The sequence below is a fragment of the Camarhynchus parvulus genome, chromosome 6 (assembly GCF_901933205.1).
Source record: "Camarhynchus parvulus chromosome 6, STF_HiC, whole genome shotgun sequence".
Classification (NCBI taxonomy): Eukaryota; Metazoa; Chordata; class Aves; order Passeriformes; family Thraupidae; genus Camarhynchus; species Camarhynchus parvulus.
Window position 1 is genome coordinate 31,908,533 of NC_044576.1, and position 14,483 is coordinate 31,923,015.

The 14,483-nt window shown below is 44.8% G+C and overlaps 1 protein-coding gene across 1 annotated transcript in view; it reads left to right on the forward strand.

Annotated features, from left to right (window-relative positions):
• Positions 1–14,483, forward strand: part of LHPP (phospholysine phosphohistidine inorganic pyrophosphate phosphatase) — a 74,804-nt gene that overhangs the window by 15,348 nt on the left and 44,973 nt on the right. Inside the window, exons 4-6 of the mRNA XM_030951695.1 lie at positions 1,186–1,249; positions 2,120–2,212; positions 8,070–8,161. Coding sequence (XP_030807555.1) covers positions 1,186–1,249; positions 2,120–2,212; positions 8,070–8,161 — 249 coding nt within the window. The remainder of the gene's footprint in view (positions 1–1,185; positions 1,250–2,119; positions 2,213–8,069; positions 8,162–14,483) is intronic.

Genomic DNA, 14,483 nt, shown 5'->3' on the forward strand with positions numbered 1-14,483 from the left:
TTTGTAATTTCTTCTGTCATGCCACTGTCAGAAAATTAAGCTGTTTACGCCAGACTATGGAAGGTTAATGGCTGTTCCAGCAAAGGTCAAGTGGTCATTTTAAAGGAAGGCTATGCTGAATAATCGAAAATGGCAGAAGGATAAGGCATAAAATCTTAGCTGACTGCTCATCCTACCTTTTTTCCTGTCATACAGAAACCTGTCTTTGCTCTGCCCAGAGCTTGGAAGACCTGCAAGAATGTGAATTGCTGTTCCAGAAAAACTCTCTTGTGGTGCTGTTCACAGGGGTCTTAGGGTGAGGGAAGAGATGAGAATGTTGACTCCATGTTTCAGAAGGCTTGATTTATTATTTTATGATATCTATTATATTAAAACTATACTAAAAGAGTAGAAGAAAGAATTTCATCAGAAGGCTAGCTAAGAATAGAAAAGGAATGGAAATGATAATAAAATCTTGTGACTGACCGAGACAGTCCGAGCCAGCTGGGCTGTGATTGGCCATTAATTAGAAACAACCACGAGACCAATCACAGATGCACCTGTTGCATTCCACAGCAGCAGATAACCATTGTTTACATTTTGTTCCTGAGGCCTCTCAGCTTCTCAGGAGAGAAAAATCCTAAGGAAAGGATTTTTCAGAAAATATCATGGCTACACTCTCTGAAGACACCGTCTAATTCCATGAGCTTCATGGCCATGGGAGCATTTTAAGAAGGAACAAAATTCAGCTTTGAGGGCTTTTAGTCCTTCTAACCAGGGTTTCCTGGTGTGGGAGGCTGAGACAGCAGTGATGGTCCTGTCTGGGGTCTCCTTGCAGACACACTGGGGAGGGCTCACAGCTGCTGGGTGGGGCCAGCCCTCACCTTTTACCTGCCAGGGCTCTGTGTCACTGTGCAATAATGCACAGCCCAGCCCATCCTGGTCTAAGTCCACTGAAATCCTTCTGAACCAGTGAGGTTGTTCCCAGATGGGCAGCTGGGATCCTTTGCCTGAGCATTGCACGGTCCTGCGCCTGTCCTTCCCTTAACTCCTGGTGTTAAACCTGGCCTGGGATTTTCTGATTACTTGACTTTTTATGCAGCCATATGGACATCCATAAAGATCCAGAAATAATAAAATGTGGTTTCTTTGTCTTTAACTGCCAGCATTTTCATTTCATGGGAACTTTATCACTTTCATTTCCAGACGCTACTATAAAGAAACCGATGGGCTGAAACTTGATGTTGGAGCATATATGAAGGCACTGGAGGTATTTTATAGCTGGAATTGTGCTTACCCACCCTGTGCACCTTGTTAAAAGAGTAACTGGCATCAATATGGGTCATCCTCTGTAATTACTCACCTTGGTGGAGGGAGTTTCCACACATTGAAACTCATTTGCTGCATTCTGAAGATGGGTGGATTAATTTCTTTTCTGCCTTTGTTCTCTTTTTTTTGGTTTAAATTTGTTTTACTTAAACCATGAACTTCTTCTGTTGTGGTACCCTTATTGCAAGTGAGGCCCTTGAAAGGAGGAGTCAGACAAGAAAAAAGTGCAATATTGTGTGCAAGATACCCAGGAAAACCTGAAGGTCCATGTTAGCTGTTAGGCTTTTGTCTAGGAACAAGCAAGAAACAATTTTTTTCAGTGTAGCACTGATACTTAGTTGCAGGAAAATGTAACTTGTAAAATCTGCTTTTTCAAGTGTAACTTTTCAAAACCCGAATTTGAAACTCTATTTTTCACTTGGATCATTAAAATCATGCCAGCTGGTTGAAGAAATCCTCTATATCTTTTAAGGCCCTTCAGTACTTTTGATAGTTTTATATAAAGAATATTTGTTACATCTCTAAGAGTGATGCTCCTAACAAAATGAACAGTACTGGAACTGAGTTTGAAGATTACTCAATGATGGAAAATGTGAAAGATTTGTACCTTGAGGCCTTTCACGAGCATTTTCTCTCCTTCCAAAAAACTTTATCCAAATTCTCTGATCTTCACCTTCACCTGCTAATCCATTGTGTTATTTAAGGGCAAAAATCAATAATCACAAAAGTTTTATAACTGGAGTTATGGAGTTGAACAAATCCTATTCCAATCAGCATTTTTTGTGTTTCTCTCTCTCTCTTTTCCCTCCAGTATGCTTGTGATATCCAGGCTGAGGTGGTGGGGAAGCCAGCAAAGAGGTTTTTTGAGTCAGCCCTGGCAGAACTGGGAGTCCCAGCAGAGCAGGTAAGGTTGAGGTGCCATGCCCAGGGGCTGTGCCAGATATTTGTGGCCACTTTTGCTTTTTTCCTGCTTTGCTGCAGCTTTGAAAAGTTGCAGAAGAGGCTGAAGGAGAATGTGACCAGGACTCAATGCCTGGCAGAGGCAGAAGAGGTGCCCTAATGCCTGGCAGTCTGCTTGGAAGACTGGTGGCTGCAGGGTGATGGAATTGATCTCAAAATGTCATTTATTTCCTGTGCTCTCACCCTGACTACCTTTTTTCAGTAAAAGAAAAAGGCAGAAGTAAAATATTTCATCATTTTGGTGAATAGGAAGCACTGACTGACCCCAAAACCCCCTCCTGTATTTCTGGCTTTCCAGAAACATGCTGTGCTTCCTCAGCACAGCCCATTTTCCCCTCTCTGTAGTTGTTCCCATCTCCTCTTTATTGATTTGTTGTTCTGTCACACAGGACATAAGGATGAGTATGAGAAGCCTCACAAACAGCAGTGAATTACAACACAGTAATTCCATCAGGGGGGTTTGGGTGACATTATAAACAACAGGAGGGAAGTTTGGGGTGGCTTGTAGGTCCCTGGAGCCTGGAGATGAAATTATGGCCCTGTAATTCAGCATGTGCTTGGGTTTTGCTTTATTACAGAGTGGGGAGATGGAAAAGACCTAGTGGGCCATCTAATCCATCTCCTTCCCCATGCAGGAATGTTCCCTCCTCCACAGTTATTAATGTTTTGTCCACAGTGGTTTTCAGAGAGCCAGAGAACTGTCAGTGCCCTGGGGGCGGTGTTCAGCCCAGTGGGTCTTGGGGGAAGGCAGCTTTTCCTGAGATTTGTCAGGAGATTTCCCTTTTAAAATGCACCTCCTTATTTCTAGTTTTACTCTAGTTAACAACCAAAATAACTTGCTGGATATTTTCTCCATCCAGTTATGTCTAGACATGTTATCATTGCAGGAGGTGTTTTTTTGCTAAAATTGTGCTTTAGTTCTGCTGCTTCCCTCCCTTCAGTCTCCCTCCTTTTTTCTGTGCTCCCTTCAGTCTGTCCATATCCTCCCAGGAATTAGATAGCCCAGTCTGGACTGTCCCTGCAATACCCAGGTGCAGGAACTCCTGTCTCTAACCCTTGCCCCAGGAAACAAACCTGATGTGGTGCATCACCAGGCTGGCAAAGCTGGTCCCATAGGGTTTTGGTTCCCATCAGCTTCAGGAGTGTTTGTTTTGGGTACAGAAAAGCAGAAATAGTACCCAGAAGAGATTATTTCCTCCTTCTCTGCTGTTTGCCATGTCTGCTACTCGTGCCCAACTTCATATTTTGTCAGAGTTTTGACTTTTCATCATATTGTTTCTAGTGATAAATGCTCTCAATCTGTTGCAGTGATATATCTAGTTTGTAGGTATAGGATTTTATATTTAGAGAGTTTGGAAGTGAAGGGAGTGTGTTCTTAAGCAAGGAGGAGTGGAGCAGACACCTCTGGATAAAGGCACCAGTCACTCCATGCTTTCCACCATGGAAACAATAATCCACACTGCTGGAGTTAAAGGCTGGATCATGATTCACACATGTGTAGGAAGAAGTATTTCCAAACAAGCAAACTGCCTTTATTCTGGCATCTTTTCCTAACTTTTGAGTGCTTGACCTTGTGACTGTATTGTATTTTTGGAGAAGGATTTGCAGGTTGGTTTAGTTTTGTGGTACACAGTAATAAAACCTCATTATTTTCAGTTTAAAACCTCAGTATAGGCCCTTCAGTAAGTTCCTGTAATGCACTACATTGCATTTTAATCTTTCTCCTGGATGAATTCTGCATTTGTAGTAACATGGCAGGGGCTGGTTTTACTTTCCTTTGCTTTTACAAAATGTTTATTCCAATAATTTATTCCACCTGTGGAATGCATTTAATCCATACCATCATTAAACCATTTTAGATGAGCTGTGCTTTTGAAAACATAGTACAATTTTCTTTCACGTGGCTTTTAATGAAAAATACCTTTTTAATAAAGCTGTCTCACCACAGTAATTTGAGACAGTGGCAATTCTGAAATTCCTCAAGCTGCTTTAATCAATAAAGTTATCACCAGTCATTTCCCTTGATAACTGCTTCTTACTGAGACCCTGACTCTGCCTTCTGCTGCTGAGATGTTTTCAGCCTGCACTTAGAATAAGAGGAACTCCCTAAAGTCCAATTTTCATTTTAACCTTTCCTCAATGGCCTAGAAATAACAGATTGCCAGTATTACTTCAATAGATTGGAAATTTAAACCTCTTAGAGGTAACCAGACCTATCTTACAGTTCAGTGCTATGACAAAGAATAACACATCTTAAAGGTTACTGAAATGCCTAATTCATGTGTTTTAAGGCAGCTGTTAACAGTGGATGATTTTTACAGCTTTACAATAAAACCTAAATAATGTTAAGGTTCTGGTAGTTTTATATAATCATAAAAAGTTCTCTCTGTAGCAAATTATCCTGCTTTAATGGGAGTTATGGCAGGTCATACTGGAGTCCATAAACTCCTGGTAGTTAAGCAATTCCCATTGCTGCCACCTGCAAGCCTCAGGTGGGAGTTAGTGGTGCATGAGAGCAGAGAGAGGTCACCCAGGGGTGGCACAGGGGACCTGCTCCTGGGCCAGCATCCCCTCCTTGCCCACCAGCCACAACAGGGCAGGATCCTCCATCCCAAAATAAAAGTGCCCAAGGGAAGTTTGAAGCTTCATTCCAGCTGAAATCTTAGTGGCAGCTGTCTGGCCCTGCACCTTTGGAGTTCTGAGATAGAAACAAAATGAACAGTAATGTGGGATCCTGGAGCCTGGGATATTATTCCTTGGGTGAAGGAGGACAGGGAGAAAAGTAAATGTGTTGTATTTCTGGTGTAAAGGGATTTAATACATCAAGGTGTGGTGTATAAGCTTTATCTCCTTATGGTCCTAGCACATTTAACTTAAGGTTATTAAATCTATAGCAAAAAGTTTGTTTAGGCATAAATATCTCTGACTCTAGAAGCATTCTCTGTGCTAAATATTCTGGTGGAGTTAGCACACTGCCTTCTGTGCATCTGTGTTTGCATCCTGCATGGGCTCCAGCCTCCAAAATCCCCATCTGAGGGCTGGTTAACTCAGGGTGTTCTCATCTTTTTACCTCCTTCATTTCCTTACTCTCTAATTCCTTTTCTGATCAGACATTTTTCTGGGACCAGTTAATGAATGCTGAAAGTCTGTTTGTGGACAAAACCTATCTGAGGTTCTCACTCACCACCCCAACAGCATCTCTAAAAGATTTGTTAGTTTTGGCTGCTCAGGGTTTGTGGCACAGAGAGCACCAGTGGCATTGCTGACTGTGGGGATTATATTTTGCATTTCCACCCCAAATTCCTGGGGGTTGTGTTGATCTCCTCTGTTCTCCCTGCCCCTCTGGGCTGAGTCTGGTGGAACCCTTTGAGAGCAGTGTTTTCCCTCAGCTTTGGCACCTGTGCTTTATTTGCTGTGTGTGTACAACCACACACCACCTCTCACCATCTTAGGGAAATTGAAATTACACCCAGGGACTCCCTGCATTTTTTTTCCTCTTTCTTTTTAGTTAATTTGTAGCCAATCTAAAAAAAAGGTAACTTTTGCAGAAGGATTGAACAGATTAATGGTGTGATCCCTGTGTAAAATGTGAACACGAATGGAGATCTTTTAATTCCAGCTTTCAGTGGCTATGTGACCTTTCAGTTTTATATCTTTCTCTCTCTTCTTACCATATTGCAGCCAGAGAGGAAGTTAAACCCAGGTTTGACAGGTAGAGTTTTTTTATTTCCCTTGACAGCGCACCTCCTGACCTCTATCTTCTTGCCAATGATTTTTTAAATCCTAAATGATTTTGGAATAATTGCTCCTCCTTTAGTGATTATTGCCCTTCACTGATAGTAAATCTGTGAAATCCCTGGGGGCTGGAGCACATTTTTGTATGCGTGTGCCACAAGCTGGCCTGGACAGGCATCGCTGCTCCGCTGCAGCTGCACTTCCAGAGCTGCCAGAGTCTTGCAGGAAAACTTCCCTGGATGGGGTCAAATACAGCCCTGGTGAGCAGGAGAGGGCTTGCATGGGGAGGCTGCCCTGCTCTGCCCTTTTTTGTCCCAGGAAATTCTTTTCAGGGTTATTAGGGCTGAAATTGCCTTTACATCCCGAATGCTGGGATTTGGGATGAGCGAGGGCATGAGGTGCTGCAGGTCTGTTCCCTCTCACCCTCAGGGAGGTGTTGGGAGGAATTCTGTAAGGAAAAGGAGTTACAATCTCTTAAACCAGTGGTTGAGAGTGGTTAAATATCCTGGAGCAGCTTGGGGAGAATTGATAATAGTGCTTGGCTGGGGATGGTGTTGCCAGGTCTTGCAGCTCTCCATGCAACCATGGAATTATTCTCTTTTCCTTATGTTTTATTTCCTAATTATTTAAATCTAATCCATCATTTTCTCCCCATTTCATGCTGAATTTTGTGGTTTGGAAGAGCACTAAGGAAAGCTGAACTATCTACAGGAGAAGCTGTCCCATATTTACATGTTTGTAGCTCAGTTTGGTTTATGAATCCTCTCAGAAAATTTAGGTATATCCTGAGATTTCCTTTACATGGAATATAATATGTGGGAGAAGATCCTGTTGCAATTAGATAATTCATAAAAATAGCCCTGGAGGTTTAGTATTTTTATTCTTTCTCAAGCAAAACAGAGCTGGGGAAGGGATGGAAGTTCAGGCAGGAGTGTCTGGAGCTGGAAGGTACCATGGTTGTGAAAGCTAGGCAGTTAAATTCATGAAGCAAAAGGCTGATTTAAAAGATGAAAATAAATTAGTTAAAGATGCAGCTAACTCTCTGTTAGACAAAATTCAACTTCAAAGCAAAAGGTGAAAAAATCTGATTGATAAACCACGTTACACACCATCAAATCTGTGCCTCCCCAGTTTTAGGTGCTGCCTCTGTTCACTGCAGAATAATCCAGAACACCTTTGGGAAGTGTAAAGCTGATGGTTTTGATCATTAATGGAAAATTGCTGTTTTGTGTATATACTGGGTTTTGTTCAAACTATAAAATGGCATTCCCCCAATCATTTTAAATTTGAAGAATGGAATAAATACAGTAATTTGTAATGCAAGATGATAAGCACTGGAAATTTTGATGATGTGATTGTCAACAGAAAGGAGCCCTTGGTTGATACAATCTAATCTGATCTAATAAATATCTTTAACAGAGGCAGGAAGGTGCTCTGTGCACTCTTTATCAAGCACCAGACAAATCTTAGCACAACCAGTTACTTTTTTGGTAATCCACTCACTTTTGTTGATTAATATTAGCATATACTGAAACTGATGGTAACACAAACGGTGCTAGGCCTGTACACATTGTGTCCTTCTGTGCAAAAATGAATAAATTCCATTTTACGGTGATTTCCTGAATTTCTGTATCAACCTGAGAACAGGTTGGGATCAGGCTCTCAGTGATTACAAGCTTAAGCTTTTGACCAGCCTGTAGAACACCAGATTTAAGAAGTTAAGCTTAATTTAAGCTGCTTGGAGCATAGCAGGAATGGATTGTTAGGAAGAGAAGAGGCCTAACTTCATAAAACTCACCATTTTCTTTCAACTGTGCCCCAAATCCCTTTGATTTCTGTGATTGATTACAAACTGTACAGGTGTGTGCTGTGCCAGTTCACTGCTGGAGGAGCTGTGGCATGAATTTCCCTCAGGGCAGGATGACTTTTAATCAATACGGTGACAATATTATCGTGTTTAATTTGTCCAGTGGCAGCGTTAGGCCTCAGATCAAGCTGTTTGTTATGTCAGGGGAGGGTGACAGATGGCAGAAATGAACTTTTCCTGTATTTCACTGCCCTGACAGGCCATCATGATCGGGGATGACATTGTGAATGATGTCGGGGGAGCCCAGCAGTGCGGGATGAGAGCGCTGCAGGTGCGGACGGGCAAGTTCAGGTCAGTGCTCACCCTGCTGCTCCAGAGCAGAGCCTCAAGGCCAGGCTTTGTCCCTGCCTTTCCCCATCCTTTCCCCCTGCTCTCAACCTAGGTTTGCATTTGTTGTCTGCTCAAGCAGCACAGACTTGGGTGGATGGTGATATTTTCTTGTAGGAAAAAAACTGTGTGAAAGTAGCAGGAAGGGGAGGACAGACTGTCTTTGATCTTTGGAAGAAATATTTTCTGCTAAATTCCTGCTGTATTTTTTTTTTTTTCATCACAGCACACAGAACTGGTGTATTTCCTGGGGTTTGCTTATTTTTTTCCTGCTGCTTCATGGAAGTGTTGCACACTTGATATAAGACATGTCTGAAACCCATGGCAGGGGTTATGTTATTGGGATTATAAAATTAGGCTGTTGACTCAGCCATCCCTGTGGGTCATTCCTCTCTCACAGCTTTAGGAAGGGCTCCATATGTCTGCCCTTCCCTCCAGACACACATTCAGCACTGAGGTGTCTGAAACACAAGAGCTGCATCCCCAGCTCTCACCTTGCCAGACTGCAGGGTCCTGTAGGGTCACTCCTGGCTCCCAAAGCAAACTTGTCCTTGTGCAGCTGTCCCCATGCTCTGTGCTCTCACTGAGCTGTCACAGGCCAGCTGCTGAGGGGGGCCCAGAGTGCACCTCTAAACAGGACATGCCCAGTGCTGAGCAGGTTGGGTTTGAGGGCACCCCAAGGTGGCTCCAAATGCAGTGCAGAGATCTGTCCCTCCATTTGACATTCTGATCCCAACACCAAAATCTCATTTTAGCCATCTCCCCTTACCCAGAACTATGCCTCCTTGTAGTATGGTTCAGCCACACCCTTTGCCATCTGATGTCATTTGTATTTTCAGTTTTTCTTCACTTTCAAATCCTGAGACTGTAAGAGAAGGATGCTCCTTTGGGGAGGGATACAGCACATGACAATTATGCTTGCCTAAACTATATGAAAAGTTATTCTGCTTGTTTTCAAGCCAAGCTGTTCCTCAATTTTCCTTTTTAGTTTGTGTAAGGTGATAAAATAATACCCTGTGCCTTAATTCTAATGAACCAGTAACTGATGGTTTCTGAGGAAAAAAAGTCAGGTGCAAGTGTATTGTATTTTCTATAATTTTAAGATAGTACATCTGAAAATCAGATGTGTATCTGAATAAAGCTTGGGAAATCCCAAAGATTAAAATAGTAATTATATCATTTGTGCTTTTGGGATTATTTATCTGTAATCTTTGCAATCCCAGGAGCTGGACTTGATGATCCATGCAGGTCCCTTCCAACTCAGGACTTTCTGTGGCTCTAATCCCATGAGGTTCCTCATGGAGAAAATAAGGATTCAGTGGTTGACTTTATTCTGATATGAATGGGATCACTTTGCAGATCCCCATTTTGTTGCCACACAGACCCAGGTGCCAGCAAAGAGGGTATCTTTGTACACAAAGGTGAATTAGGTCTTTGCTACTGACCAGATCTCTCCTGTTCCATGCTTTGCCCATCATGAAACGTGCCCCAGGTGATGTTGCATCCACGCTGCTCAGGCACAAACTCTGTGGACACAAGCACACATAAATACGTGTAATCATGTGCTAGAGAGGCATTTTCTTGTGTCAAGTTGGAGTCGTGAATTCACAGCTGAAAGGGAGTAGCTGGCTGTCCTGGATGGGGAACAGAGACTGTGTTTCCTGTTTCAGTGTGGGGCTGGTGCTTTCTCAGCTCAGGCACTGTTGCAGAGCAGTCAGACACAGATGAGTGTCTCTCTCAATTCCCTCTGTTGTGCCAGGCCTGCTCTCAGCAACTGGGAGTAAAATGAAGTAACTCCTGTTTGCCAGGAGAGGTCAGAGGTGTATCTGTATTTTGCAGAATGATTTATTTAGTATGCTTAGAAAATCAAGGCACACGGTGAGGAGAGACAGAAAATAAACAAGTGATGGGCAGGATAAATTAAAAATAAATAAATAAAATGTAATTATTTGGTGGTGAGGCTAGTTTAAAATCTGATATGTAAGATGCACAGAGGTGCTGTCTTTGCCTTCAGCCTTTGATGACAGAGAGTTCTGTGCTGCACCCGAGCACCTCTGGATGGCATCGTTGGCTCGTGCACATTGTCAGCCACAGCCTGGGGCTTCCCCACCATCCTGGGCTGTTTGTCCAAAAGTCTTGTAAAGCACAGAGCAGTCAGGGTTTTGCTGCAGATGTTGGTGGAGTGCTGGTGTGGTGGGATTGCCCCAGGTTTCAATAACAGCACCACTGAATGGCTTGGGCTGGGGTTGTCCCCCTCCTTCCTCACCCCGAGGATGTCCCAAGGTGCACAAGGGTGCTTGGGGGCAGCTCTCCTGCTTTCAGGGCTCAGTGCAGTTTACATGAACATTTTAGGAAAAGGCTTTTTCCCCCAGAGGGTGCTGGCACTGCCCAGGCTCCCCAGGGAATGGGCACAGCCCCAGGACTGCCACAGCTCCAGGAGGGTTTGGACAGCACTCCCAGGCACAGGGTGGGATTGCTGGGGTGTGTGCAGGGCCAGGAGCTGGACTGATGATCCCTGTGGGACCTTCCAGCTCAGGATACTCTCTGATTCTACACTTCTGTGGTTTTCAAGGTCTGCTGCCCACCCAGGTTATGCAGGGATGTGCCCTGGGGTTGCCTCCTCCCCAGGCTCTCACCCTCCTGACCTCTGCAAAGTCTCTCCACTGTTGGCTGCTCCCAGCATGAGATTCAAAATATTAAACATTAAACATTCAGTTTTGCACCACCTTGCACAGAGTCCTGCAAGTTGGCTCCTTTTTCTTGCTTCTCTCGGATCTTTAAAGTCAATTAAAACCTGTGCAGCCTGTTTCCTTTAATGTGACACTCCTTGCCTGTTCCCCTCCATCTCAAGTGCTGAACTCTTCCTCAGTAGGCAAAGCAGGCATAGATCAGTCCAAGAAAAGCTATAAATGATGAAACAGAATAAAACTTCTGCTGGCACAAATCAGGGCAAAAGTTGGGAAGGTGGGGGGATAAGATTGTTGTGCTGGGTGACCTGACACAGGGTGAATAGCTGTGCTGGCCTTTCCTGGGTGTAAATTCCAAAGGCAAAGGGTCAGTCTGGGCTGCAGGTTTCTCCTGTCTGTCTGTCCCATGCCCAGGCCACTGCTGCAGGCTCCTGAGGGCTGTGGGATTTGTCAGCATTGGGAAATGTGGTGCCAGTTCCAGAATTTCTGTGCACACCTGGCCAACATCTCTCCCATCTAGGGAAGAGCATGTTCTTGTCTTCCAGCTCGGGGCATGTGCTAATTCCACTTGCAGCTAATTGGCCTTGACATCAAACCAATGATTCCCACAATAACTATTGATTCTGCAATGCTGGGTAATATCCTCATTCCTTATTGTAGCCTGCAAGTTAGAGCAGAGAAAAATGGCTTTGAGGCTTTTCCAAGTGTCTCCCTGTACCTCTGGAAGCAGCTTCCAGGTGCATCAGATGGATCTTGGCAGGGGCTAAGAATTGCTTCCCCCCTTCTACTGGTTGTTATTTAGAGATTTTGATTGGTAAGTTTGTAAATAATGGATTTTCCATTGCTGGTGTGTGGCAGCAGCCAGGAGTATTCATGGCCCACTGCCCCTGCTCACCTGAGAGCTCTGGGCTGGCTTTGGAATGTGGCAGTGGGGATCCATCCCCTCTCAGGGCCCACCTGGGGTCAGGGATTTATCTGGTGGCCGTGGCTGATGCTGACATCAGAGTGAGCACCCCTGAGCTGCCTCATTACAGACATCAAGGATTCCCCAGGCATGGAGGCCCCTGGGAGCTGCCATCTCCTGCCAGCTCTGCTGCTGCTCTCAGAACTGGGTCAGGTTACTTCATGTGTCCCTACTTTTTAATTATCCTCTGAGAATAATTACCCTGACTTCCTTAATAAAGTGGCTTGTGATCTGTTCCTCTTGCCTGGTTAAAGAAAACACACAGAATTTGTAGTAAATTGGCTCGCCAGGAGAGAAATCAAAACGTGACCAATACAAAAGTTGGGGCAGAGAAGTCTTTTAGGCTGACAAAGGATTGGGAAAAGCAGATTCTGTCATTAAATGAAGTTATAAAAGTATTCTTAAAAAATATCCCACACATGATAAATTCACTGCTGTCACTGTGTCATTCAGTGGCACTCATGACAATTTCTGTGCAGAAATGGTCACCTCTTGCTGCTCTGCAGAGAAGGAGCATCCCTCCACCCTCCCTTTCCTGCTCCCTGTGTTACCAGCCCAGCCAAGATGAACAATTTTATGAGTTCTTTCCCATCTCCCAGCAGTGTGTGATGAGAATGAGCAGGCAGAGGCACTCCCTTTGTGCAGAAACACAACCAGAGGCATTCCTAGGGCCTCACATCCTGATCATTAAGCCTGTTTCAAGCATTAAATGGAAAGAGTTCCAACTCATATTTGCACTGTGGAAAGTTGTGTTACCATTCGTGTTGGTTAATGTCTTTAGCAGTGTTTATTAAAGCTGGAGTCAGTGAGTTGGTTGTGATGGCTGACTGCAGGCAGTGCCAAGGCACAGCCTTATCACCCTTTATTGCATCTTTAAATTATGGTTTGCTCTGTCTGTGAGAGGATCTTCACATGTTTTTATCAATTGCTTGACCACAGTTTGGTTACCATAATATTTGAATCACCTTTGCAGAGGAAGCTCAGAGTAAATCCTGCAGTGCCTTGGTGTGCACATCTGATCACAGCCTTCCACCTTCCCAGTGCATTCCAGTGCCCAGTCACAGAAATTACTAACTCATGCATGAATTTAATTATCTTCAGCCTAAAAGAGAAGTGGGGGTTTATTAGCAGGTAATTTATTTATTGGTAGCATAACAAACCTCGAGGGAGCAGTGTGTGCTCAGGACACACCTGAATATCAGAAAAGAGATCAATCTGCGGTGAGAGTAGGAGAAATAAAGGAAGAATTAGCCAAATGAGTGAGGAAAAGCAATATTCCACAGGCCCTGACAGTTCTGCTCTCTGCCTGTCCCATGACAGACTCTGCAGTCAGCTCTGTCACCTGCAGCCCTGGGGAGGGAGGCAGCGTGCACTTTGCAGGCTGGCACTGACCACATCAGCTGCAATTCTGCTTCCCCTCTTGCCTCACATCCTCCCAGCTCATGCAGCAGCAGAGGCAGCTCAGGTTTCTGTTTCTCCTCTTCTGAAGCTGAGAAAGGGCTGGAAGGGGAGGAGCTGGTGCCAGGTTCTGCCACCTGGAGCCAGAGGCAGCAGGACCTGGGGGGGACACGTGGCTCAGCTGGTTTGGTGTATGGGACCAAAGCACTTCCAGGCCCTCTCTGGCAGCACCCAAAGCTAATGGCCTTTCTTCTTTCATTCCCTTCTGCTCTGGTGCATGGATGTCTTGGCAGGACGTGCTCTTCCAGCCTGGGCTGGCAGCCACCCTCCCTCCACAGCTCCTGCCCTGCCTGACCAGCACCAGAGCCCTTGGCAGCTGCTTGTCCAGAGTGTTTTCTGTTCCCTCCTGCTGCATATTCCTGAGCTGAGCTGGTGCTGGTGGCAGTTCAGGGAATTTTTCCAGGATTTCCACAGGCTGTGTCCAGCACCAGCACCTGTGACCTGAGCAGCACAGCCCAGGGGATGGTCCTCACTTATTTTTATCCCTATTTTTATCCCTTTTCTCAGCACTTGCACAAGGCTGCAGTGGAGCATTCCCCAGTGAAGGAGCCTTTCTCAACACTTGTCCCTTGCAGAACACTCAGCTTGTCCAGCCTCTGGCAGCAGTGATGAATTCCATACCAATGGAAAACCACTTTATTTCTGTGAAAATGCAGATGAGAGTGCTGAAATGTGCTGTAAGAAGGGCACAGCTGGGACAGCTGCACAATTTGTGTTTCACTAGAGATTTCCTTTTTTTTTAAAGCACAGGTTCCTCCTCTCTGCTGGTCTTTTTCCTGTAGCTAAATGTCCTGCAGGCTCTTTGGTGCTGCAGGGAGTCCTCTCAGACTGCTCTGCTTGATAAAACCAAGGCAGAGCACTGTTTTCAAAGGCAGAGAGAAGCAAATAAGAGAGAGACAGGCCAAGCTGCTGATGTAACTCCCTTGAAGCAAATGGTTCAATATCTGAAGTTTAATCTGGCTTGGGCCCTTGCTTGTGCTGTAAACATGCCCAGGAGCAGCAGTGCCAGAGCAGTGCCTTGTGCTGGCACCCTGCAAGCACAGAGCACCTGAGCATTCCTGTTCAATGCTGCTCTGTGTGCCCATGGATGCTGGAGAGTCCCTGCAGGCTTAGCCAGTGACATTTATTTTTTGTTTCTCTATGAGTGGGTTCAGAGTGGCTGCCTGCCATCCCTGGA